This window comes from Cervus elaphus, chromosome 6 (genome assembly GCF_910594005.1).
Source record: "Cervus elaphus chromosome 6, mCerEla1.1, whole genome shotgun sequence".
NCBI classification, from domain to species: domain Eukaryota; kingdom Metazoa; phylum Chordata; class Mammalia; order Artiodactyla; family Cervidae; genus Cervus; species Cervus elaphus.
Genome location: NC_057820.1, coordinates 44328558 through 44353248, shown reverse-complemented (window position 1 = coordinate 44353248; position 24691 = coordinate 44328558). Strand labels below are relative to the sequence as shown.

Below are 24691 nucleotides of genomic sequence, written 5' to 3'. Positions count from 1 at the left end.
TCCAATGAGTCAACTCTTTGCATGAGGTTTCAGCTTCAGCATCAGTCCTTCCAATGAACATTCAGGACTGATTTCCTTTAGGATGGACTGGTTGGATCTCCTTGCAGTTCAAGGGACTCTCAAGAATCTTCTCCAACACCACAGTTCAAAAGCATCAATTCTTCGGTGCTCAGCTTTCTTCACAGTCCAACTCTCACATCCATACCTGACCACTGTAAAAACCATAGCCTTGACTAGACGGACCTTTGTTGGCAAGGTAATGTCTCTACTTTTTAATTTGCCATCTAGGTTGGTCATAACTTTCCTTCCAAGGAGTAAGCATCTTTTAATTTCATGGCTGCAATCACCATCTGAAGTGATTTTGGAGCCCAAAAAAATAAAGTCTGACACTGTTTCCACTGTCTCCCCGTCTATTTGCCATGAAGTGATGGGACTGGATGCCATGATCTTAGTTTTCTGAATGTTGAGCTTTAAGCCAACTTTTTCACTCTCCTCTTTCACTTTCATCAAGAGGCTCTTTAGTTCTTCACTTTCTGCCATAAGGGTGGTGTCATCTGCATAGCTGAGGTTATTGATATTTCTCCAAGCAATCTTGATTCCAGCTTGTGCTTCCTCCAGCCCAGCGTTTCTCATGATGTACTCTGCATATAAGTTAAACAAGCAGGGTGACAATATACAGCCTTGATGTACTCCTTTTCCTATTTGGAACCAGTCTGTTGTTCCATGGCCAGTTCTAACTGTTGCTTCCTGACCTGCATATAGGTTTTTCAAGAGGCAAACTTAGCAATGTGTATTAGAGTACAAAGGAGAGAGAAACTGAAAATAGTGAAACACTAGTATGAGACTGCTGAGTGAGGTCCACAATAGGGAACAAGAACATGCAGCACTCACCGTCTAAACAGCTGCCCACATTTGAAGCAGATATTCCTTCAGCCCTGCTTCCCTGGTGGCTCAGACGGTAAAGAATCTGCCTGCAGTGCAGGAGATGCAAGAGATACGGTTTCAATCCCTGGGTGTTGAAGATCCCCTGGAGAAGGAAATGGCAACCCACCCAGTATTCTTGCCTGGGAAATCCCACGGACAGAGGAGCCTGGCGGGCTACAGTCCACGGGGTTGCAAAGCATCGGACACGAATGATACACACGCACACTCCTTCAGTCAGGGCCAAAAGCTGGACGAAACTGGACTTAACATGGTCAAACCTCCAACCCTACTTTCAGGCCATATAAGTAAGACACAAAGGGAGAGGAGGATGAGAGAATCATTGGAGCCACAACTTAAAAAGCTCCTGGAGAGTACTGTGGCTTTTCCTTTCCTTTTTATTCCCCCACCCCACTCCAAGTTGGGCTTCCTTGGTGGCTCAGACGGTAAAGAATCCGCTTGCAATGAGGGAGACCTGGGTTCGATCCCTGGAGGAGGGCATGGCAACCCACTCCAGTATTCTTGCCTGGAGAATTCCATGGTGGAGCCTGACGTCCATGGGGTCACAGAGAGTCGGACACAACTGCGCTACTAAGCACAGCTCACTCCAAGTTAAGTGAACAAGGCTCCAACAGAATCGGCTAGAGAAACTGGAGTGACTAAGGAGAGACTGCGATCTCTTCCCTTTCAGATTTGTTGATCTGCCCTGCGTCTACCTGTGTGAACAGGAAGATAGAGACTTGGGGAGAAACAATTGGAGGAAGTGGGCTGAAGTGTACTCCTACAGTTTGGCATGGCAAGGAAGTTTCTACGGAGTCCATCCATGCTGGTAGAATGTACTGTCCAGGTTTGAATCATTTTGACACCTACTGGGAAAAGAAATTCTAGCAACAAGAGGCAGGATATACTTCAAGGAGTGGGAACTGAGAGAGATCAAGAGAGAGAGAGAGAGCTGCAGACTGATCTCCATATCAAGGGAACTGTGCGGTGGAGAGGCTGCCTCCAAGTTTCTAGGAGAACTCAATGTGCCCATTAAACAGCGAACACTTTGATGCAATATGGATAGTACTTACCTAGTTAAGAGAAATGTAGGCTTTTCTTCCCTAATCTCCCTTCCAGTCCCCAACACCACAGAGGATGGGTCTTGAAAAGAGAAGGAAATAATTGGCTAAAAACAACTCCACCTTCCCTCTTGAGTTCCTGAATCACAAGTTCAGCCAGAGAACATTTGCCTGGGAACTGATACTAGAGCTTGAAGCTAGACAGACTTTTAATAACCAAAAGTGTGAAAGAAGAGTTAAAGAATATGCTCCAGATGTCTTTAGGGGACTTGCTACCAGTGCTGCTTAATCACCTAAGGATCTCATTAAAACAAAAATTGCAGTTCAGCTAGTCTGGGATGAGGCCAGAGACTGCATTTCTAACAAGTTCCCTGGGGATGCTGCTGATTCTAGAATCACACTTTGACAAAATAGGCACTGTAAAGCAGGAGAGGGAGTTTCAATAGTTGGCAGAAAGGAATAGAGAAAAATATTAGGAAGGTTATATAGAATACCCATTTTTGTAGATCAAAAACATTTGAATATTTAAAATTTCCCAAAAAATCACAGAAATTCATTCAATAAAATGTGAAACACATTATTAAATAATTTCCCCACATTCTAACAAATACTTATACCGCACTTAAATGAGAATGCATAGATCAAGTGAGATATGAAGTAGTTCTGATCTACAGTGGCAAGCATGAGTACTTGCTAGAAGAGTGTGTTTATGTGCATTATTTGAAAAAGGCTGAGGCTGGAATCAAAACCAGCCACCTCTATTATGCTATAATTTTATGAATTTCACAATGTTTAAGTTTTCGTGAACTGTGCTTACGTGTAAAAACTACTGCCACCTGCTGGATTTGTGTTGAGTTATAAAAAAGAAGTATGAATCTTTTCATTCAAACTTCTTAAATGCTATTAGTACTTCCTCTGCTAATTTTAACTCAAAAAAGAAAATAGGTAAATATGATGGGCTTACTAAAAAAAATTACATTTGGGGGAACCTTTTGCATTCGGTTTCAATTGGAAGGGAAATAATGAGTGCTATTCGCTCAGCTGGTTCTGACTCTTTGCGACCCCATGGACTATAGCCCACCAGGTTCCTCTGTCTGTGGGATTCTTCAGGCCAGAATACTGGAATGGATTGCCATTCTCTTCTCCAGGGGATCTTCCAGACCCAGGAATTGAACCCGGGTCTCCCATATTGCAGGCAGATTCTTTACCACCTGAGCCACCAGGGAAGTCAGGGAAATAATGTCTATACTTATATGCATTAGATGGCATTAAAGTTACATTTTAACTTTATGATAATATGGTTTTTCCTTTAATTTCCCACAACTGTTTTATTTTCAATAGGAATCTTTCCATCCATTTTGTTAAAGACTCTTAGAAGTTGGACCTTATAGGTAATTATTTCTCTGATATGTGTGCTAATGCTATAATAAACACCATTGTGTGCAACTCTCAACTTTGCTTCTCAGCTTTTCCTCCCTTCATCCAAATGTGTATATTTCAAAAGCCTTTCTTTGCTATCTCAGAAGGGGTCTTCCTAATTCTTTACAAAGTTAGATCATTTGATTTTTACCTTATCTGATAAAATAAATTATTACCACCTAACTCAGTGTGTGCTGAAAAGCAGAGTAAGCTGACAAGATTCGTATAGTCAAGGCTATGGTCTTCCCAGTGATCACGTTCGACTATGAGAGCTGGACGGTGAAGAAGGCAGAACACTAACGAATTGATGTCTTCAAACCATGGTGCTGGAGAAGACTCCTGAAAGTCCCTTGGACAGCAAGGAGATCAAACCAGTCAATCTGATTCAGGAAATCAACCCTGAATACTCATTGGAAGGAGGACTGATGCTGAAGCTGAAGCTCCAGTATTTTGGTCACCTGATACAAACAGCTGACCTACTGGAAAAGTCCCTGATGCCAGGAAAGACTGAGGGCAGGAGGAGAAGAGGGCGCCAGAGGATGAGATGGCCAGATGGCATCACTGATGCAATGAACATGAACTTGGGCAAACTTTAGGAGATGGTGAGGGACAAGGAGGCCTGGTGTGCTGCAGTCCATGAGGTCGCAAACAACTGGGCGACTGAACAACTCAATCTGTATTTAACTTTCCCTCCACTTCATCATTCTCCACTGCCTCTATGATCCCTACCCACCCCTAAGAACAGCAAATACCCTTTTCTGACTTCATGTTTAAATTGCCTCGTGCATGCTAAATCGCTTCAGTCATGTCTGACTCTGTGCAACCCCATGGACTGTACCCACCAGGCTCCTCTGTCCATGGACTTCTCCAGGCAAGAATACTGGAGTGGGTTGCCATTCGCTTCTCCAGGGGATCTTCCCAACCCAGGGATTGTCTCTCATTGTCTCCTGCACTATTTACCACTAGCACCACCTGGGAAGTCCTAAATTGCCTCGGTTCTCACCAATTTATTTTTGTAATCTAATCACTTAAACTTAGTCTGGATTTCTCAAAAACATCAGTGAATATCCAAAATCACAATGATGGGTCACCAATACAAACAAACTAGAAGACTAGAATGTGTTTTTAAACTATTACATGCTGGATTTACCACCATTTTCTCTAAAAGTGGTGCCAATTATTAAGCCAAGATAAAACACGCTGCAGGTCTTCTGCAGTGTCCTAATAAATATTTTCTCATGATGAATTCTTCTGAGATTACTATTAAAAGATATGTAAGCCTCACAATATACTTTTCTCACTTCCCATGATTTAGAAACTTACATGTTATACAGGTCTAATGATTCAATAGCCTGTCTACTTAGTAAGCTAATACTTTCTAACAATAATAGAACTATTAAAAATTATAACAATGAGTAGAGATGTTTCTTAGTACTTTTTAGAATCTTTAAATTGCATTTTTCCATTGAGTGCTTAATTTTTTTAATAGGTAAGAGATTTCAAAGAAAAAGCATATGGTCATAAATTTAAGTATTTTCACTCAAAGCCTCTAAATTATAGACTTTAATATTTATTAAGTTAAATTTCATGGTTCTTTTTCATTGTTTTTATTCACATGCCTCTTTGGAAGTGATTAGGCAACACAGAGGGCTTGTAATATATTTGTTATTATCCAAAAAGGATCAGAAAAAGGATAAAGTACAGAAAAATATTAATGGTTCAGGACAGATTCTAGTTTTGTTGGAGGCAATAAACATTCTGAAATATCTGGAAGTTTTTGTAATTACATATAAGCTATAATTCTAACATGAAAATGAAAATAAATTTATTTATAAATATTGTGATCTCTGATTATAAAGGCAGTGACAAAAACACTCCATATATAAACACTTTAAAGCTATTTATTAAATATTTCTATTTGGTATCTTCATTATCACTGTTTGAGCTATCAGTGTCATCATAAATAGAAGTGTTTCTAATTGAAGATACCATCACATCTATAATGCCTTTTTTGGGGTTTTCTTCCAAATCAGTCTGTATTGCTCCAACTTCTGCTAGCTTCCATTCAAGTTCTGCAAAAAATAACCCATCAATAAATCAGATAAAAATCTTGGAACATCTATATGAAACAGAAGTTGACTCCAATAAAATTAATGTGGAAATGATGATATATTTAGAACTAAATTACAATGAAAGTACTATGTCAAAATACACATGGGATATAGCAGAGTTATACTTAAAGGGAGAAATTATGGCTAACATCTATTTTTAAATGACTGAAAATAGTTCTTTGAAAGTACAAATCAAGGAGCTAGAAAAAACATTAAAGTAAATCCAAGGAAAGCAGAAAGAGGGATATAATGAAGAAGAGACTTTAGCAAAGGTTGAAAAGCAAAATCAGTGGAGGTGACTAACAAAATCACAAGTTGGTTCTTTGAAGAGACTAACAGACACACCTTAGGCAAAAAAGATCACAAGAAAAAGAAACAAACTAAACAATATAAAGAATTATATGGAGCAAAGCCAAGATAAAGATTTTAAAGCCATGAGACTACTTTGAGAAAAAAGTATGCCAACACATTTGAAAATTTTAGTAGGAAAACTTCAACAAGAAAATGTGAATTATGTAAACATACTCAAGAGTGAAACTGAAAAAAACTGAACTGATAACCAAAAACCCCCAATCCTGCAAACTGCTTATTTTGTTAAATTTATTCCTAAGCACTGTGTAAATGAACAGAACATTTGTGAGGAAAATTACAAAATAAACTTAAGAGGAAAATTACAAAATATAATACAATTGACCCTTGAACAGTTCAAACAGGTTTGAACTACAGAGGTTCGCTTGTAGGTGGATTTTTTCAATAAATGCATATTATAGTACTACACAGTCTATAGTTGTTTGAATCCACAGATGCAGAACCGCAAGTACAGAGGGCCAACTTTAAAATTGTGTGTTGATTTTTCACTGCATGGGGGTTAATACTCATAACTCTTGTGTTGTTCAAGGGCCAACTGTATATACATTATCTTTATGAAGAAAGTTAGCAAAAAAAGAAGATCAAAATTAATGACAAGCTATATCTTATTCACGGATAGGAATATTCACTATTATTAGGATATCAAGTCTTCAACAATTAATCTTTAAATGTGATTCTAATAAATAACCAACAGGATTTTTCATAGACTAATTCCAACATTTATATTATATTTTGAAAAAGACTTGCCCTACTAGAGAGAGCTAGATTGTTAGGAAGGTACAGTAATTAACATAGTACTGTACTGATTCAGGGATAGACAGAAGAGACCACTGGAACATAGTAGAAATTTCAGAAACAGATTGAAGCATCTTTTTTTAATCCTGAAAATGACATAGGAGATATCAAAAGTCAGTGGGGGGAAACAGTATGCGGTTGCTCAAAAGTTAAAGTAGAACTGTTGTATGATCCAGCAATTCTACTTCTGACTATACGCTCAAAAGAACTAAAAAGAGGGACCAGAATAGTTCATTTGCATAGCCATGTTCTTAGCAGCATGATTCACAATAGCCGCAAGGTAGAAGAAACAAATCTGTCCATCAACAGATTAATGGGTCTGCCCTGTAGCTCAAAGGGTAAAGAATCTGCCTGCAACGTAGGAGACCCAGGTTCGATCCCTGGGTTCGGAAGATCCTCTGGAAAAGGGAATGGCAACCCACTCTGGTATTCTTGCCTGGAGAATCCCATGGACAGAGGAGCCTAGCGGGTTACAGTCTGGGGGACTGCAAAGAGTCAGAACGACTGAGTGACTAACACTACACTAAAATGTACTATAAAAAATACAATGGAATATTATTCAGCCTTGAAGTTTTAAAAAGGAAGGAAATGCTGACACGTATTACAATACAGACTAATCTTGAAGACGTTATGCCAAGTAAAATAAGCCAGTCACAAAAAGACAAAACTACATAATTCATTTATATGATGTACTTTGAGAGTAGTCAAATTCAGAGTTAGAAAGTAAAATGGTGGTTGCCAGGGGCTGGAGGGACTAGAAAATAAAGTCACTGTTTAAGGATATAGAGTTGCAACTCTTTGCAAGATGCAAAGAGTTCTTGAGATGGATAATGGTGATGATGGCACAACAGTGAAAATATACTTAATATCACTTAACCATATACTTTGGGCTTCCCTGATAGCTCAGTTGATAAAGAATTCACCTGCACTGCAGGAGACCCCGGTTCAATTCCTGGGTCAGGAAGATCCACTGGCGAAGGGATAGGCTACCCACTCGAATATTCTTGGGTTTCCCTGGTGGCTCAGTTGGTAAGGTATCTGACTGCAATGTGGGAGACCTGGGTTCCATCCCTGGGTTGGGAAGATCCCCTGAAGAAGGGAAAGGCTACCCATTCTAGTATTCTGGCCTGGAGAATTCCATGGACTATATATGGGGTCGCAAAGAGTCAGACACAACTGAGTGCCTTTCACCAACCATATACTTTAAAATGATTAAATAATATAACTTATTTATTCATAAATTAAGTTCTGGATATATAATTTATTGCAGGGTAACAATAATTAATAATACTGTATTGTAAATTTTTAATAATTCAAATCATGAATTTCATGTTATGTGTATTTTTATATAATTTAAATTTTTTTTCAAGTATTACAATTTTTAAAAGTATAGTCCAGATAACACACTGCTCATGATAGTGACTGCTTAGTGAGGCAGGGAGGGGAGCAGAACTAGGAATGGAAATATAAGCAACTTCAACATCTGTACTGTTTATTTCAATAATAAACAAATAGCTGAAGGAAGCATGAACAAATGTTCACATTTGTTATTTTGGGTAATGATTACATGAATATTTTCTATATTATTGTTTGTATACTTACATATTTTTTAAATTAAGAGGATAAGTCACAACAGATGGCCAACAAACATATGAAAAGATGCTCAGCAATGTTCATTATTAGAAAAATGCAAATCAAAACCACAATGAGTTATCACCTCACACCAGTCTTAATGGCCATCATTAAAAAATCTACAAACAATTAAAAAAAATCTACAAACAATAAATGCTGAAGAGGATGTAGAGAAAAGGGAACCCTCTTGCACTGTTGATGGAAATGAAATTGATTCAACCACTATGGAGAAGAGTATGGAAATACCTTAAGAAAGTAGGAACAGAAACAGAACTACCATATGACCCAGAAATCCTACTATATATCTTGTGAAAAGATATATGTATCTTGTGAAAAGCATAACTGAGACAGACACATGTACACCAGTGTTGCTGCAGCACTGTTTACAACAGCTGGGACATGGACACAGCATAGATGTCCATTGACGGATGGATGGATACAGAAATTGTGGTACATATATACGATGGAATGTTACTCAGCTCTAAAAAAGAACGCATTTGAGTCAGTCCTAATGAGGTGGATGAACCTAGAGCCTACTGTACAGAGTGGAGCAAGTCAGAAAGAGAGACACAGATATTGTATACTCATGCCTGTGTATGGACTGCAGTAAGATGGTACTGAAGCACCCGTCTGCAGGGCAGCAGTGGACACACAGACGCAGAGAACACACAAGTGGACACAGCGTGGGAGGGAGGGGGTGGGGTGAATGCAGAGAGCAGCGTGGGAACACACACATTACGATATGTAACACAGATAGCCACTGGGAGTTTGCTGCACCACACAGCAAGCGCAACCCAGTGCTCCGTGACAACCGAGAGGGGTGGGATGAGGTGGGAGATGGGAGGAAGCTTCAAGAGGGAGGAGACATATGTGTACCTGTGACTGGTTCATGTTGATGAGTGGCAGAAACCAGTACAATATTATAAAGCGAATATCTTGCAATAAAAATTTAGAAAAATATATTAAATAAATTTCAGCCCTGGGGGGAAAAAAAAAGAGGATAAGGCACAAGCTGAAAAAGTAAGATGGTAAAATAAAGAGGAAAGGGAAATTGTGGAACAATTAGATTTCTGGAAGTCTTACTAAGGCCAAAAACAGTTTTAGGGGAATGATACAGTGAAAGAAAGGCTGTTAAAAATAGCCGTTCACAGTGGCTTTAATATGATAGTAGGAGAAAAGATTTTAATAATACAGAATTAAATCAGCTCCAAGAAATGACTAACTGAAGAGTTAGGTCTTAGAACTAGGCTTGGAAGTAAACATTACTAGAGAATGTAAAACCACAAAGCCCTTTGCTGTGTACTATGAAAAAGAAAGTAGTAGAAGGCATAGTCCTTGCACCTGTTAGGGAGACAATACTCAAAGGGAATGGGTTAACCACAAAATCTGAGAATATGTAGATAAATGGAAAATAAGTTGTCTATAGAATATATGCTATAGAAATTCAGTAGAGAAAATGAAAACAGATTATTAATTGGTCCAGCATCACATAATGGATTAAATGGAAACCTAAGAAGGAATAGGGATTGGAAGGAAGAATAGAGCAGGGTAGGCTATTTAGGGTACAGAGAAAGGGTATGAAACAAAGTACTGGGTTGGCCAAAAATTTCATCCAGATTTTTGTAATATTTTATGGAAAAACCTGAACAAATTTTTTGGCCCACCCAATATAAAGGCACAAATGAGTGAAGTGTGTTTGAGATAGTGGTTGAAGACCAGCTTGGTTGGAGCAGAAACTGCAGAAAACACTGAGAAATACAACTGGATAGATGGGCTGAAATTTTTAAGCACATGTTTCTGAATTTTTAATGTATTTGAAACAAAGAATCATTAAGGATTTAAGCAAGTGGGTGTTATGATAGTATTATTGTAGGAAAATTAATCTGAAGGCATTTAAGAAGAAACTAGAAACAAGGAAAAAGCCTAACATTTTATGAAAATAAATTTTCATGATATTTGTTAAGTTATGTAAGTTTTCTTAACAGGCAAATTTTGAAAGTTAACATCATTACCTTCGAGCTTGAGATTTATCCCTCCACATTCTATAATTCCAATGAATTTGCCTTCTATCTGACCATTTTTATAAACAAAAATGGTTGGTAAACAATTGTCATGGTAGTGATCAATACAGCTATTCACGATGGCTTTAACGAATTTAGTTTCAGGAAACTTTCTTGCTAGGAGACTAAGATGCTGGTTAACCAACAAACACATTGGGATGCTAAAAAGAGAAACAATACAGACAACATCTTTAAAAAAACAGGCTACTTATCTCAATCTAATAAAATAAGACATTTCCATGACAAAAATATATCTTTAGATTTTCTTTTAATATAAGATCGCATCAACTGTAAACCTCTATTTTTACCTTTAGTAGTGATAAACTTATAGAGTCTCTGATTTTCATTACAAAAACTGTTATAGCCTGGGAATGAAGCTTGCTACCATGGGAATTTGCAGCCTAACTAAGGCTAACCACATTTGACTTGGCAGCAGTGTAATCGAGTACAATGTAATTGAGGAACCAGTAAGTTCCTAGTTTATAGGACACTGAGGGGGAGGGGAGGAGAAAGAAAGAAAAAAAAAAAAACCAGGACATGTCTAGGGGATCCTTAGCAGTTCTGACTTGAAACAGGGGACCCAACTCTTGGTCATAGGTTATTTCCACATCAGAAGTTTTTATCTCAAACTTCCTTGAATTCCTTTAATTCAAACTTCATCCACCCTTTTCTTTGACATGCCATATCCTATTCCCCAACACCCAGAACTGTTCATCGGAAATTTAAAATTGATTGGAAATGTAATCAAAATTGGCAGTTCTTCCAGCTCTATCCTTTAACTCTCATTACACTCATGTTTTAATTAGTCACTTTAAAAAAAATTAATCACTTTTCTCTATCACTCACTCACAGCTTTATTAAATTCATTCAAAGCTAATCCTCAGCTTTATCCCACACTCCTTCCATTTCCTATGGGGCCATTCTTTGTTATCCTATTTTCTTAAGCTATCCTTCTCTACTCTACATAAACATATTCAAAATACTAAAAAATTTTTTAAAAGTCCTTTTTCATTCTCTCTCCCTCTAATAACTACTCTTTCCTGGTCACAGCCCAGATGAAAAAAGATTAAAAAAATCTCTATGTCGTTCACTTCCCTTCCTAAAAGGCTCTCCTTTTTTGATTGCTGTGATAACTTTTTCTATGAATTTCCTTTTTACTTCTTTGACTTACTCCTTATGTCAATACCCCAAACGTAGATATTCCTTGTAACTATGTCCTAGACCCTCTTCTCATTCTAGACACATTCACTGAGCATTCTTTAAAAAAAAAACAAAACACTAAATTTGATACAAATTAGTGTATCTCTCCTTCATCTTTGTATGCATTTTCTCATCACTCATATGGAGCCTATTTGAAACAATACAGTAGAAGAAAGAAAGATTACTGTGAACCATGTTAATCAGAGAAAAGGTCTTTGTCTAACAGACAAAATTAGTACATTCTTCTCTTGTACTACATCTTATATGTCCTTTCAATACATACATCTATAAATATAGATAGATAGATATACACGTGAAATGTTTAATTCATCTCTTGTACTATACCATAAAAGCATCTTATTCCCATTCATATTCTCAACTCCTGCAAACCGTCACAGCTATAGTTGAAGTTGAAGCTCTCTTAAGGGAGTGGCTCATACCAGGACATACTGCATGCTGCAGGCAGGTGGTAACCCTCCTGGACTTTATCCACTTTTCCCCTCTATATTTGTTTATGCACACTGCATATTTTATTATAATTAACAAATAAACAAAAGTATGACAACAAAAGTCATTGTAGTTCTAAAGAATATCAAATGCATGCTTTGGAGAAACATGGTAAACATGAATCACTTAGAAGAAAATTGTTGTGTAGCTCATTGTAAGCCAGACAAATATAAATGTTAGAGGAATAATAAAGATTTCTGCACTCAAATTGCTTCACATGTACTTGTGAGTTCTTGCTCCATTTTAAACAAACTCTGAAAACTGAAATCAATGCTAATATACTAGGTCTTATCAATATTGGGGGAAGACTTTGTATATTTTTTAATTTGTCTTCTCTTTGCCAGTTTCTGGCTTTTATCATGAATTTTTTTGCTAACTTTGTTTCACAAATTAGAAAAACTCAACAAAATGAGTTATAAAGGGAACATATCTCAACATAATAAAGGCCTGATATGACAGGACCACAGCTAATTTCATATTCAACAATGAAAAGCTGAAAGCCTTTCCTCCAGGTGAGGAACAAGGCAAGGATGCCCACTGTCACCACTTTAATTCAACATAATATTGGAAGTCCTAGCCAGAGCAATTAAGCAAGAAAAATAAATAAATAAAAGGCATCTAAATAGGAAAGGAAGAAGTAAAGCATGTCACTATGACATGGTATTATATGTAGAGAACCCTAAAGACTCCATCAAAAAAATGGTTAGAACTGATAAAATAATTCATTAAAGCTGTAAGCTAAAAAATCAATACATGAAAGTCAGTTATGTTTCTATAACTAAGAATGAACTAAGTTATGTTTCTATACACTAAGAATCAGAAAGAGAAACAAAGAAAACAATCCCATTTGCAATTGCATCTGAAAGAATAAAATACCCAGGGGTAAAAAACATTTGAAAACTATTAGACATTAATGAAAAAAAGTGAAAAAGAAACAAACAAATGGAAAGATACTCTGTGCTCATGGATTGGAAATATTCATATTACCCCAATCAATCTACAGATTCAATACAATCCTCATCAAAATTCCAATGGAATTATTCACAGAAATAGAACAAATAATCCTAAAGTTTGTACGGAATCACAAAAAAATCCAAGTAGTCAAAGCAGTCTTGAGAAAGAAGAACAAAATTGGAGGCCTCATGTTTCCTGATATTAAACTGTATTATAAGGCTATAGTATGTAACTGGTAGGAACACAAACACAAAGAAAAAAACACACACGCAAAGATCAACAGAAATCATAGACAGACCAAAAATAAACCCATACTTATATGGTCACTTAATTTATGACAAAGGAGGAAAAGAACACACAATGGGAATAAACTGTTGGGAAAACTGGACAGCAACACACATAAAAATGAAATTTGACCACTATATTACATCATACACAAAAAATAACTCAAAAAAGATTAAAGATATAAATGTAAGACCTGAAAGCATAGAACTCCTAAAAGAGAACATAGGCAATGACATAGATCTTGGTGATAATTTTTTGATTCTGACCCAAAAGCAAAATCAATGAAAGCAAAAATAAATAAGTGAAACTACATTATACTAAAAATCTTCTGCACACCAAAAGAAACCATCAACAAAATGAAAGGCAACCTGCTGAATGGGAGAAAATATTTGTAAATCATATACCTGATAAGGAGTTAATATCTAAAATGTATCAAAGAACTCATAAAACTCAATAGCAAAAACCCAAAGAATCTGATTTAAAAATGGGCATAAGATCTGAATAGACATTTTTCCAAAGAAGATATACAGATGGCCAACAGGTACATAAAAATATACTCAACATCATTAATCACTAGGGAAATGCAAATGAAAACCACAGTGAGATACTTCATACCTGTTAGAATGGCTATTATTAAAAAGACAGGAAATAATAATGTGGCAAGGATGTGGAGAAAAGAGAATTCTTGTGCACTATTTGCTGGGAATGTAAATTGGTTCAGCCACTATGGAAAACAGTATAGAAGTTCCTCAAAAAATTACAAATAGAACTACCATATGGTCTAGCAATTCCATCTCTGGCTATTTAGCTGGTGAAACACTAACCTGAGAAGATACATGCACCCCCATATTCATTGCAGCATTATTTACAATAGTCAAAATATGTAAACAATCTGAGTGTCTATCAGTGGATGAATGGACAAAGAAATTGCAGTATATGTACAACTGAATATTATTCAGCCATTAAAAAGAATGAAAATTTCTCATTTGGGACAACGTGGATATACCTGTAGGGTATTATGATAAGTGAAATAACTTAGAGAAAGACAAATTCCATATGATCTCTCTTATATGTGGAATCCAGAAGGCTGCCAGAGGGTGGGAGAACTGGATAAAGGGAGATCAAAAGTAAAAAAGCCAAAGCAGAGAATCACACAATATAGTTTTTTAATTTAAATATTTTCTTTTCATCTGACATATATAAACATACATTAACTTAGCAATCTTTGATATTGGCTCAGGAGCTTCTCATCTACAGCTTTTCTCATCTAAACTATACAATGATGTATTGTCTTCCGTATCTTCTTAGTGCATGCAGGTCATACAGGTATATGCATGGATGATTCATTTTGCTGTGCAATAGAAGCTAATACTATATCATAAAGCAAGGATGTTATTCAGTTTCTACGTGGCATCTGACTCTCTAACCCAGTGGACAGCAGCACATGAGGCTTCCCCGTCCATCACCAGCTCCTGGAGTTTGCTCCGACTCATGTCCATTGAGTTGGTGATGCTATCCAACCATCTCATCCTCTGTCCTATCATTCTCCTCCTGCCCTACAAATCTAGTAAAAATTAATTTTTTTTTATTTTTTATTTTTTTTTTAAATCTAGTAAAAGTTAATTTTAAAAAAGAAATCATCTTAACACTAAGTGATGTTATATATCAATTTATGTAACAAAAAGCTAAGAAAAACAAAGTGCATACAGTTTCTATTTCAGAATATATATATAGACAGATAAGTACAACTTGTTACAAATCTAGATACTGCTTTATTTTACTGGATGGCATACTTAAAGTAATATAGAAATATTTACTATCTAACTCAAATCAGTTTTCTACATAAAACCATGACATTAATACTTCATAAGCTTTATTTTCCCTCAAACTGGTGAAGCCAATCCACAAAGATCTAATTAGAAGAATTTTATGATTACTGCCAGAATAAGAGCTGAGTCAGTGGTATGACCCCACTTATGGGGCAGGGGTCTTAATGCGGGAGGCAGGTGGGAATTGGAGGCTGCAGTGAAAAGTATGGAATTAGGAGACTATGGCACTATAGATTGTGGCGCAGGGAGAAATGGTTGCTTGAAAGTTCAAACGTGGTGTTGGGGTTTGAGGACCAGAATTTAACCCCAGAAGAACTGAAAAAATTAAGGGAGACCTTGGATATCAGAAAACAACTTATGGGCCTAGTTATGAAATTTGAGGTACAAAATAGGCAATGGGGTATACAAACAAAGCTAGTGGAAGTGAGGGAATTCCAGCTGAACTATTTCAAATACTAATAGATGATGCTGTTAAGGTGCTGCACTCAGTATGCCAGCAAATCTAGAAAACTCAGCAGGGGCCACAGGACTCGAAAAGGTCAGTTTTCATTCCAATCCCAAAGAAAGACAATGCCAAGAATGCTCAAATTACTGTACAATTGCACTCATTTCACATGTTAGCAAAGTAATGCTCAAAATTCTCCAAGATAGGCTTCAGCAGTACATGAATTGAGAATTCCAGATGTACAAGCTGGATTTAGAAAGGGCAAAGGAACCAAAGATCAGATTTCCAACATCCGCTGGATCATAGAAAGAGCAAGGAAATCCCCCCAAAACATCTTCTTCTGCTTTATTGACTACACTAAAGCCTTTGACTGTGTGGATCACAACAAACTGGAAAATTCTTAAAGAGATGGGAATACCAGACCACCTTACCCGTCTCCTGAGAAACCTCTATGCAGGTCAGGAAGCAACAGTTAGAAGCAGACATGGAACAATGGACTGGTTCCAAATCGGAAAAGGAGTACATCAAGGCTGTATATTATCACCCTGTGTATTTAACTGATATGCAGAGTACATTATGCAAAATGTCAGGCTGGATGAAGCACAAGCTGGAATCAAGATTGCTGGAAGAAATACCAACAACCTCAGATATGCAGATGATACCACTTTAACAGCAGAAAGAGAAGAACACAAAAAAAGAACCTCTTGATAAAGGTGAAAGAGAAGAGTGAAAAAGCTGGCTTAAAACTCAACATTCAAAAACTAACATCATGGCATCTGGTCCCATCACTTCATGGTGACTAGATGGGGAAATAGTGGAAACAATGACATTTTATTTTCTTCGACTCCAAAATCACTACAGATTGTGACTGCAGCCATGAAACTAAAAGACACTTGCTCCTTGGAAGAAAAGCTATGACAAACCTAGGCAGTGTATTAAAAAGCAGAGACATCACTTTACTGACAAAGGTATGTACAAAGTTATGGTTTTTCCAGTAGTCATGTATGGATGTGAGAGGTGGACCATAAAGAAGGCATGAGCACCAAATAATTGATGCTTTCGAACTGATGCTTTCGGCATGTGGCAAGTCAAAAAAAAAAGGCACAAGAGACTTGATACATCCAAATGCACTGCATGATCCCTGATTAGGGATCAAAAATATACGTATTATAGAAATATTATTATGGTTATTTAAAAATATATGTATTTATGAAAGAGATTCTGAAGTTAGTTGGAGAAATTTGAGTAAGGACTGGCTGGGTATTAGATGGGGCTTCCCTGATAGCTCAGACGGTAAAGAATCTGCCTGCAATGCTGCAGACACAGATTCGGTCCCTATTAGGAACTATGGTTAATTTTGTTTGGTGAGAAAATGATATTACGGGTATCTAGAAAAAAGCCCTTAGGATTTTGAAGATGCATGCTGAGATACTTAAGAGTAAAGCAACATGTAATTCATTTTGAAATGGTTCTACAAATACACACATATAAATATACAAACAAAATGATGCAAATGTGGCAACATGTTCATTGCTGAAACCTACCTAGCTGGTATGCAGGGTGCTCATTTTATCATTCTTCCTACTTTTTCCTATGTTTGAAATTTTCTATGAGCTTTTCAAACTAACTGACAAAGTACTTATTTTTCTAATAAGTATGAGAAGTTCTTTAAGTTACACATGAAAATACATTAAAATAATTTAGTCCTTGAAGCCAACTCTATACATATATTTTTCTTTTTTAATTGAAGTTAGCTGATTTACTTTGTTTTCTTGATTAGTCTTTGTTATATGCTTTATCCAACATTAAAACAAAAAATACGTATCTTAAAACATTAGAATATTAGATTTTTACAAAAAGCTACAGTAATTACCTTGATCTGTATAGATGAATTATAACCCACACATCTTTTTCTGCATTTGTGACTTCATTCACATACTGATTTCCAGAAATTTCTCTTAATTCCCCAAATTTTTGTTTTTTATTGAGAACTTTCCATTCCTGTAACCGCTTTTCTCTAGTTAAAAAAAATTAAATTACATACAAATATTGTTATATACTTAAGACTATTCCCATATACAGTAATAATCTATGGATGGAACGGAATGCTAGTACATATGAACCTCTTTAAAGAATAATTATTATTAATGGTTTTACAATGGCAGTTCCTCTTTTTACATGGTTATTTGCTTTATCATGGGTATTATAAAATATAAGAAATTAGCTATTGATTTAAATTTATTTTTATTTAAGACTAAGTCAATTATAGTTATTAAGAGTTTATTTAGACATTGGACCAACAAATTCTCGTACACAGACTAAATAAAGGGAGAGCATGCAGAACAATAATAACTAATGTTTACTGAGAGTTTACTATGTCTCCAGGCACTGTTTTCAGCATGTTTATTAATTTAACCTTGCAAAAGCTTAATGAAGTTAATAGTATTATTATTTCCAATTATAAGCTTTTAGCTTTCACGCTAAACTGACTTTCAGTTCAAAGTCTTCAGTGAACATGTATAATTACTTGTTATAAACATAATGCAGGTAGACAGATGATAGAGAACAGTGATTATGAGTATGAACTGTAAGGTCAGACTAAACTGGGTTTAAGAGTCAGCCCCCACTTACTAGTAGCAAGGACTTGGGCAAATTAATCTTTCCAAGCTTCAGTTTAACTCCAATGTGAATAAAACTAAAATCTGCCTGCCTTGGACTGTTCAAGATTAAATGTACACATATAAATTTCTTGGGGTGGTACCTAGCATCATCCCATGAGTGTTCAATAAATGTTGCCTAACTATTCATTTACTGTTGTTTAGTCATTAAGTCATGTCTGACTCTTTGTGACCCCCATGGACTGTAGCCTGCCAGGCTCCTCTGTCGACAGGATTTCCCAGGCAAGAACACTGGAGTGGGTTGCCATTTCCTTCTCCAGGGGATCTTCCTGACCCAGGAAACCAAACCACATCTCTTGCATTGGCAGGCAGATTCTTTACCACTTAACCTACCAGGGAAGCCTTATTCATCTTATGCTGCTGCTGCTGCTAAGTCACTTCAGTCGTGTCCGACTCTGTGCGACCCCACAGACGACAGCCCACCAGGCTCCCCCGTCCCTGGGATTCTCCAGGTAAGCATACTGGAGTTGGTTGCCATTTTCTTCTCCTTATAGAGACCCTTAAAATGTTGTTAAACAACTCTCTCCAAATGTGCACACTTTGATTTAGTTGTTAAATACTTGAATTCATGAAGCGATTCCAAATGGTTCTGACATACCCACAAGTATCTGAAAAGTTACTGACCCTATATACCTAAGGTACCTGAGAGTACTTACTCCCTTGCTTTTTCTCTCATTCACTGCTGGTGGGAATGCAAAATGGTACAGCCACTTTGGAAGACAGTTTGGTGCTTTCTTTACAAAACTATACAAATTCTTACCATATGATCCAGTTATTAAGTGCCTTGTATTCACTCAGAGGAGCTGAACACATGTGCACAGAAAAACCTTCACAGAGATGTTTACAGCAGCTTTACTCATAATTGCCAAAAGTTGTAAGCAACCAAAATTTCTTTTAGGAGGTGAATGGATAAATAAACTCTGGTATATCCAGATAATAGAATATTATTCAGTGCTAAAAAGAAAGGAGTTAATAAGCCACGGAAAGACATGGAGAAACTTTAAATGCATATTATTAAGTGAAAGACACCAATCTGAGAAGGCTATACACTGTAAAATAGTCTGAAGAAGGCAAAACTGTATAGACCATAAAAAGATCAGGGGTTGCCCGCAGTTGGCAGGGGAGAGGGATGAACAGGTTGCCGACAGAGGATATTTAGGGCAGTGAAAATAATCTGAGTGGTACCATGCTGCTGCTGCTGCTGCTGAGTCGCTTCAGTCATGTCCGACTCTGTGCGACCCCATAGATGGCAGCCCACCAGGCTCCACCATCCCTGGGATTTTCCAGGCAAGAACACTGGAGTGGGTTGCCATTGCCTTCTCCAATGCACGAAAGTGAAAAGTTAAAGTGAAGTTGCTCAGTCGTGTCCGACTGTTAGCGACCCCATGGATGGCAGCCTACCAGGTTCCTCCATCCATGGGATTCTCCAGGCAAGAGTACTGGAGTGGGCTGCCATTGCCTTCTCCGAAATGGTACCATAATTATGGATAAATGTCATGATGATGGTGGTGGTGCTTTAGTTGCTAAGTTTGTGTCCAACTCTTGTGACCACACAGGCCCTCCAGGCTCCTCTGTCCACGGTTTTCCCAGGCAAGTATACTGGAGTGGGTTGCCATTTCTTTCTCCAAAATGTCATCATACATTTGTTCAAATCCAAGAATGAACTGTAATGTGCTTTATGGACTTTGGGTGATTCTGATGTATCTAGGTAGGCTCATCAACTACAACAAATCACTCTGGTGTGGAACGTTGACAATGAGGGAGGTTATGCGTATGTGGTGGCAGGAGGTATATTAGAAATCTATACCTTCCACTCAATTGTGCTGTGAACTTAAAACTGCTTTTAAAAAAATATTTTAAAAGTTTTTGTCATTGCTGTTTTGTTTTGGCTTTAAATGAGGAATCTGCTTTAAATCAGCATTATCAAGATGACTACAGAATTTTCTTAAGGACAAGTGAAATTTTAAAAGGGTACAGGTTCCTTTTTCCTTAGATCCAAAGTGACAGTGTGTATGCTAGGTTGCTTCAGTCACCTCCAACTCTTTGCGACCCTATGAACCATAGCCCGCCAGGCTCCTCTGTCCATGGGATTCTCCAGGCAAGAATATCAGAGTAAGTTGCCATTTCCTCCTCCAGGGATCTTTCCGACCCAGGGTCTCGTATGTCTTCTGCACTGGCAGGCAAGTTCTTTACCACTAGTGCCACTTGGGAAGCCCCCAAAAGTGACAGCAGAGATACAGAAATATTTCCAGAATTTGCTGACCAGAAACAGAGTTGTACTTTTGACATGGAATATGCAAGGGAAAGAACTTAACCTCTCGCTTTAATCTTTGTGGCAGAAACTGGATGGTCATCAGAATTGCTTCCTCTCCCAGGACTCACAGGAAGACTACATTTACCAGCTTCCCTTGCGGTTAGATTAGGGCCATGAGACTGAAAAATGTTCAATGGTTCCATTAAGTAAAAATGATACGCACATTTCTATACCTTATCCCTGAAATGTCCCACCCCCATCTTTCATACTGTCTTCCCAGTCCACAAGCCTTAAGGTTAAAGATTCTGAGATGATGAAGCTCCTAATAAAAAAAGAGCCCAGAGCTCTCATCATCACCTGGAGGAGACTTGCTCAGAAAAATTATACAACATGCATCATTGGCGAGTAAGGAACTCTCCTATGTGAAACCACTGAGATTTTGCAGTTGTTTGTTATAGCAGCTGGCATTACCTTAATAAATCCTGATGACACAAGTGATTGTATCAGTAGACGTGTGGTTGTTGAACAATCCCTGCATACAGTGAGTGCTGCTGCTGCTGCTAAGTCGCTTCAGTCGTGTCCGACTCTGTGCGACCCCAGAGACGACAGCCCACCAGGCTCCTCCGTCCCTGGGATTCTCCAGGCAAGAACACTGGAGTGGGTTGCCATTTCCTTCTCCACATACGTTGAATAAACTCTAATAATTCACTATATATGATTATTTTTATATAATTTTCTATTTGCTAATATTGCATGTAAGATTTTTGCATCTATGTTTCAAAAGTGAGATTGATCTAAAGTAGTATTTATCAAGTTGAGGCATGTGGACATCCTACACAAGAATTACTTGGGAACGGCAGGTTTCACAGATGGGCATATTCCTGAAATTCAACCCAAAGTTACTGCATATTACCTCTCAGTGCTGGTCTCAGGAATGGACATTTTTAACTTTATGTAATGGACAATTATTAACACTTAAAATAGTAAAGAGTCCCAGATGTATACATCTTCAATCAAAAATTTCTATGGCCAATAGTCTTTCATCTCTACCCCACTAACTCCCGATTTCAAGGGCTGTTTTAAAGAAAATATAAGACATCATGTCATTTCATCTGTAAATAATTCATTATATATCTCTATATCTCTAAAAGATGAGAATACTTTGCCAATTTTAACTCACATGGTATAATCATATCTAAAAAATGGTACTTCCTTAATATATTCAGATTATTGTGCAAATAATCCTATTCTCTCCATTTAAATATGTACTTAATTGTGATAAAACATACATAAAATTTACATGTTAAACATTTTTCAGTCTATAGTTCAGTGGCATTAAATTCTGGTTCCATTTTTTATGTTTATTTATTTAAATGGGGAGCCAAATTAGATACATAGAGTGGTTATTATCTCTTAAATTTCATTTAATACACAGATTTTCTATTTTTTCTCCTAGAAATTTCTTTGAAGTATACCTGAATACTCGTCCAAACTTTCAAATGGTTTGACTTTAGCTTATTATCATGAAATCAATTCATACAAGAAATCTACATTTTTAACAATAAATCTAGGTGACTATTTTGACTAACAAAGTTAAGAACCATTAGTCTATTATTTTCTGTCGGTACTAGTCTTGTCTGATTGTGATAGCAAGATTATATTATCAATAAATATAACAATGGCATATACAGTAAATTAGTAAGCTTTCCACCCTTATAAAGACAGAGGGATTATCTGGGGATTATTTGTGCCTTCAAAAGTAGAGGAAAATCAGTTCTATAATAAATAAAAGGAAACAGGCTATCTTCTTAATTATGCTTTTCTCTCACTTATTGTGTCAATTTTAGAAATTTTTTTCATTAATAAATAATATTTTTAAATGATGTATATGATTATGATCAAATACTCACCTGTCTGGCTTTTTAAGTTCAGTATAATGTTTTTTTAATTTCACCAGAGTTATTGTGTGTATCAATAGCTTGCTTATTTTCTTACAGAGAAGTATTCTCTTTCATGAATACACTACAATTTGTTTATTCATTCACCTTATATTCATTCATCATATTGATGAACTTCTGGGTTGTTTCCAGTTTCTGGCTATTATGCATATTCATGTACAAGTTAATTCTCTCAAGTAAATAACCAGGAATGTATCTGATAGGTTACATGTTAAATACATATATAAATTTAGAAGAAATTGCCAACGTGATCACGTGAAAATTGAAGTTCTTTCACAATCTTTAGTTTTAAATTTTAATATAATTCATACACAATAAAATTCAACTATCTAAAGTGTATAACTGAGTGATTTTTAAAACAGACACAAAGTTGAACATCCATCAGCAGGATCTAATTCCAGAATGTTTTTACTGTACCAAAAGAAACCCCGTATCCATTTGCAGTTGCTCCCTATCCCCCAATCCCAGGCCCTGGGAATTAACGATCTGCTTTCTGTGTCTATAAATTTTTCCATTTTGAATATTTCAAATAAACATAGTCATATAAACTGTGACCTTTTGTCACTGGCTTCTTTCAGCATAACATTTACAGATTCAGCCTTGTTGTAGTATGTATCAGTTCATCATTTGTTTACGTGGCTGAGTAATATTCCATTGTATAACTATACCACATTTTGTTTATCCACTCACCAGGTGATAGACAGGAAGTTTCTTTGTACTTTTTGGCTACTGTGAATACCAATGTGCTAAACATTCATGTACAAGTCTTGTGCTTTCAATTCTCCTGGGTATATATACGTAGGAGTGGAATTGCTGGATCATGGTAATTCTGTTTAACATTTGAAGAAATTCCAGACTGTGTACCATTTTACACTCCTACCAGCAATGTATGGTGGTTCTCTCTTCTCTATCATAAAACCCCATAGTGGAGTGAAATAGAACCTCATTGTGGTTTTGCGTCTTTCTCTAATGATATTAAGCATCTTTTCATGTGCTTATTTTCCATTTGTATACCTTTTTTGAAGAAATGTCTATTAGTCCTTTGCATGTTTTTTAATTGAATTGGGGTTGTTTTTTTTTTGTGAATTTTAGAAGTTCTCTATACATTCTGGTTAGTGATCCCTTGTCATAAATATATAATTTGCAAGTATTTTCTACCTTTCTGTAGGTTGTCTTTTTACTTTGTTGATAATGTCCTTTGATGCACAAATATTTTTAATTTTTGATGAAATCCAATTTATTTTTTCTTCTTGTTGCCTGTGTTTTCTGTGTCATATCCAAGAAATAACTTCCAAATCCAATGTCATGGATAGACATTTTCCTCTGTGTTTGATTTGATTGTTTGAAAAGTTTTTATACTTTCAGCTCTTAAATTTGTCTTTGATCCATTTTGAGGTAAACTTTGTATATGACATGAGGCAGGAGTCCAACTTCACTTTTCTGCATGTGGATATCCAGTTTTCCTAGTACCACTGATCGTAAAGATTGCTCTTTCCCCATCAAATGTTCTTGACACTCTTGTTAAAAATCATTTGACTATATGTGAGGGTTTCTATATAGTCTCTCTATTCTATTCTTCTGGTCCGTGCTCTACCCTTATGTCACGGCAACTCTGTTTTGATTATTGCTGCTTTTTATAGCAAGTTTTGAAATCAGTAGGTGTGGGCCTTCCAGCTCTGTCCTTTCTTAAGACCGCTTAGTTGCCAGGATCTGCATGTGTTTGCTTTTATTCATTCTGTCAATTTCTGCTTTTAATTGGAGATTGATGAATTAATTTAAAATCCTTTTACAAAGTATAAAATGTAAGAGCCTGACACGCAGCTTTTGATCACCAAGGCGTCCATTTTAAGACAGCCATCCTGAAAACCATACTTGCAGATGTATGACACAGCTACTAGCAACACAACTGGACAAAGAATTAGGCTGTCCCCGAACATGAAAGCCTTTCTTTCAGAGGGCCCTGGGTCACTGACCACTTGAATGACCTCTCCTCCTCTCCATTCCTGTGCCCTAATTCCAGCTCTTATGCTCTAGACTAGCCAACAGAGTGAACCCACGAAACCCAGATCCCCATCAATGGACCCTAATACAGACACAGACCCAGGTCCTGCTACCACACCCCCACCAGCTCTGGCTGCGTGGCCCTCGGCCATGCTATGTATTCTTCAGGATTTGTGAGGAATCTTGTTCCTCAAAGTTCTCTCAAGGTTTCT

At 36.8% G+C, this 24691-nt stretch overlaps 1 protein-coding gene across 2 annotated transcripts in view; it reads right to left on the bottom strand.

The window, feature by feature from the left end:
- Positions 1 to 5294: 5294 nt before the first annotated feature.
- Positions 5295 to 24691, bottom strand: part of PDCL2 (phosducin like 2) — a 34148-nt gene continuing 14751 nt past the window's right edge. The window contains exons 4-6 of one of the 2 annotated variants that reach the window (XM_043905871.1): positions 17462 to 17605; positions 10321 to 10529; positions 5295 to 5473 (exon numbers count right to left, since the gene is read on the bottom strand). In XM_043905871.1, coding sequence (XP_043761806.1) covers positions 5316 to 5473; positions 10321 to 10529; positions 17462 to 17605 — 511 coding nt within the window. In that variant the 3' untranslated portion in view covers positions 5295 to 5315. The remainder of the gene's footprint in view (positions 5474 to 10320; positions 10530 to 17461; positions 17606 to 24691) is intronic. The other variant, XM_043905872.1, reaches the window with a different exon arrangement.